The 1,798-nt window shown below is 36.8% G+C and overlaps 1 protein-coding gene across 1 annotated transcript in view; it reads left to right on the forward strand.

The window, feature by feature from the left end:
• The window catches only part of LOC108572324 (serine/threonine-protein kinase N1-like), a 93,555-nt gene that overhangs the window by 23,722 nt on the left and 68,035 nt on the right, over positions 1–1,798 (forward strand). The window contains exon 2 of the mRNA XM_017934538.1: positions 1,079–1,145. Within this exon, the coding sequence (XP_017790027.1) occupies positions 1,079–1,145 (67 nt within the window). The remainder of the gene's footprint in view (positions 1–1,078; positions 1,146–1,798) is intronic.

The following is a 1,798-nucleotide window of genomic DNA, read 5'->3' on the forward strand; positions in this document are numbered from 1 at the left end:
TTCCTTTTTTTCATCTGAAATTTTTTTTAACATGTTGGTGAGATTTTTCTGATGAAAATGAGATCAAACACGATATAATTTGAACAACATTAATTAATTTAAAAAAAGAAAAAAAAAATGTAGGGCCGATTCTACAAGTGTCGGTCAAATGTAGGGCCGATTCTACAAGTGTCAGTCAAGCGGCAGGCCAATTCTCCACCTGGCAGTCAAACGGTAGGCCGACTCTATGTAATGTAATACAGGGCGTCTGTTTTATCTCAATACAGTGAAATATCTGGCGTGACAGTGAACGTGTTAATAAGTAAATGTTGTTCAAATTATGTCGTGTTTGATGTCATTTTCATCAGAAAAATCTCATCAATATGTTAAGAAAAATTTCGGGATAGAAAAACGTAAAATTAAAAAAGTTTGTATTTAAATCGCTTGGTTGTCTCGACTCACGTTTCATGCTTATCTTTTATTCGCTGTCCTTGCCTATGTTCGGCAAACTACAATGGCGCGCGCGAGGCTTGAAAACGTAGTCCCTAACTCTGTGAGTGGCTGGTTTAGCTTCCTTGCGGTCTGACACTTTTGGAGAATATACTGTATATCCGCCATTACGGTACGCACTGTCGTCAGAACCACCCAACCTTTCCATCCTTCGGAGAACGACGTAGTAACCACATGCGTCGAAGGTTCCAATCCTACCGGACTTGTTGGAGTACGACGTATCATCCAGTCACGGTGAACGTTCCGACCGGTCCACCAACCCAAACCAATATTACGCTCCGTGTGAGGACACGACAAGCGTAACCCGTAACAAAGAAAAGACTATTTTAACATCATCTTGAATTGTTAATTAAAAAATTTGGAATGGAAAATAAGTTTAAAAATTTAGAACCATTATAAAGTTGACAAAGAATACAAATTCATATTTAACGAGTGATTGTGTTCTAGGTTGCTTTAAGAAACGAATTTCGAACATTAAAATTTGGATAAAATTAAAGTAGAGAATTTAAAAAAAATTTATTTGACGATACATTAATTTCGTAATTGTTGTACAATAATTGAACGAAACTCCTTTTCTTTCGGTTTACAGCGTACAACATATGGGGCGATGTTGCTCCGCGAAAATGTCGGCCACCAAAGATCGGCGATATTCCAAAGTAAGTACTCAATCTTTTCTTTCAACATCTAAAATCTTCCATTCTTAATATCAAACACAAAAACCTATCACCAGCTTTTACAAAATTTTTTTACGAATTTTTACAAGAAAAAAAAATTCTCTGAATTACCAAATAATCACGCAAAATAGGAATTATTCCTTCCACTTTTACTATCTACTTAAGCATCTATGCATGCAAAAATAGAGCCATTAAATTGAATCAGAAATCCATAGGACGTCGATAAAGTACATTTGGATGATCATCGACCTTAAAAAAAAATGCGAGAAAAAAGTCACGGGAGGCAGCGAGCCCGTGGCCTAATCTGCCATAATGCATCTCGACATGCAAATAGATATTTTTAACCTTGTCTCGAAGGCGATCGATAGTCGTGAAGGCAGCATGGAGCTCGTCTAAATAATTGCTCCTCCCCGACGTCAGCCACAGAAACGCTTCTATTCTATCGTAGCATTAACCCCTTGCCTTACGATTTTTCACATTATTGCTCGTGCCAGGGTTCGCTATATAATTCCTACGTTGGGGGTATTTCACTTCCAGCTGGACAAATGTCTGTTGTTATGTCTGCTTATGCCATTACTAAGGATATTAATTTGAAAAATTACGTTTAATAATTATATCAAATTAATTATTACGTT

Source organism: Habropoda laboriosa, unplaced genomic scaffold (genome assembly GCF_001263275.1).
Source record: "Habropoda laboriosa isolate 0110345459 unplaced genomic scaffold, ASM126327v1 scaffold65, whole genome shotgun sequence".
NCBI lineage: Eukaryota > Metazoa > Arthropoda > Insecta > Hymenoptera > Apidae > Habropoda > Habropoda laboriosa.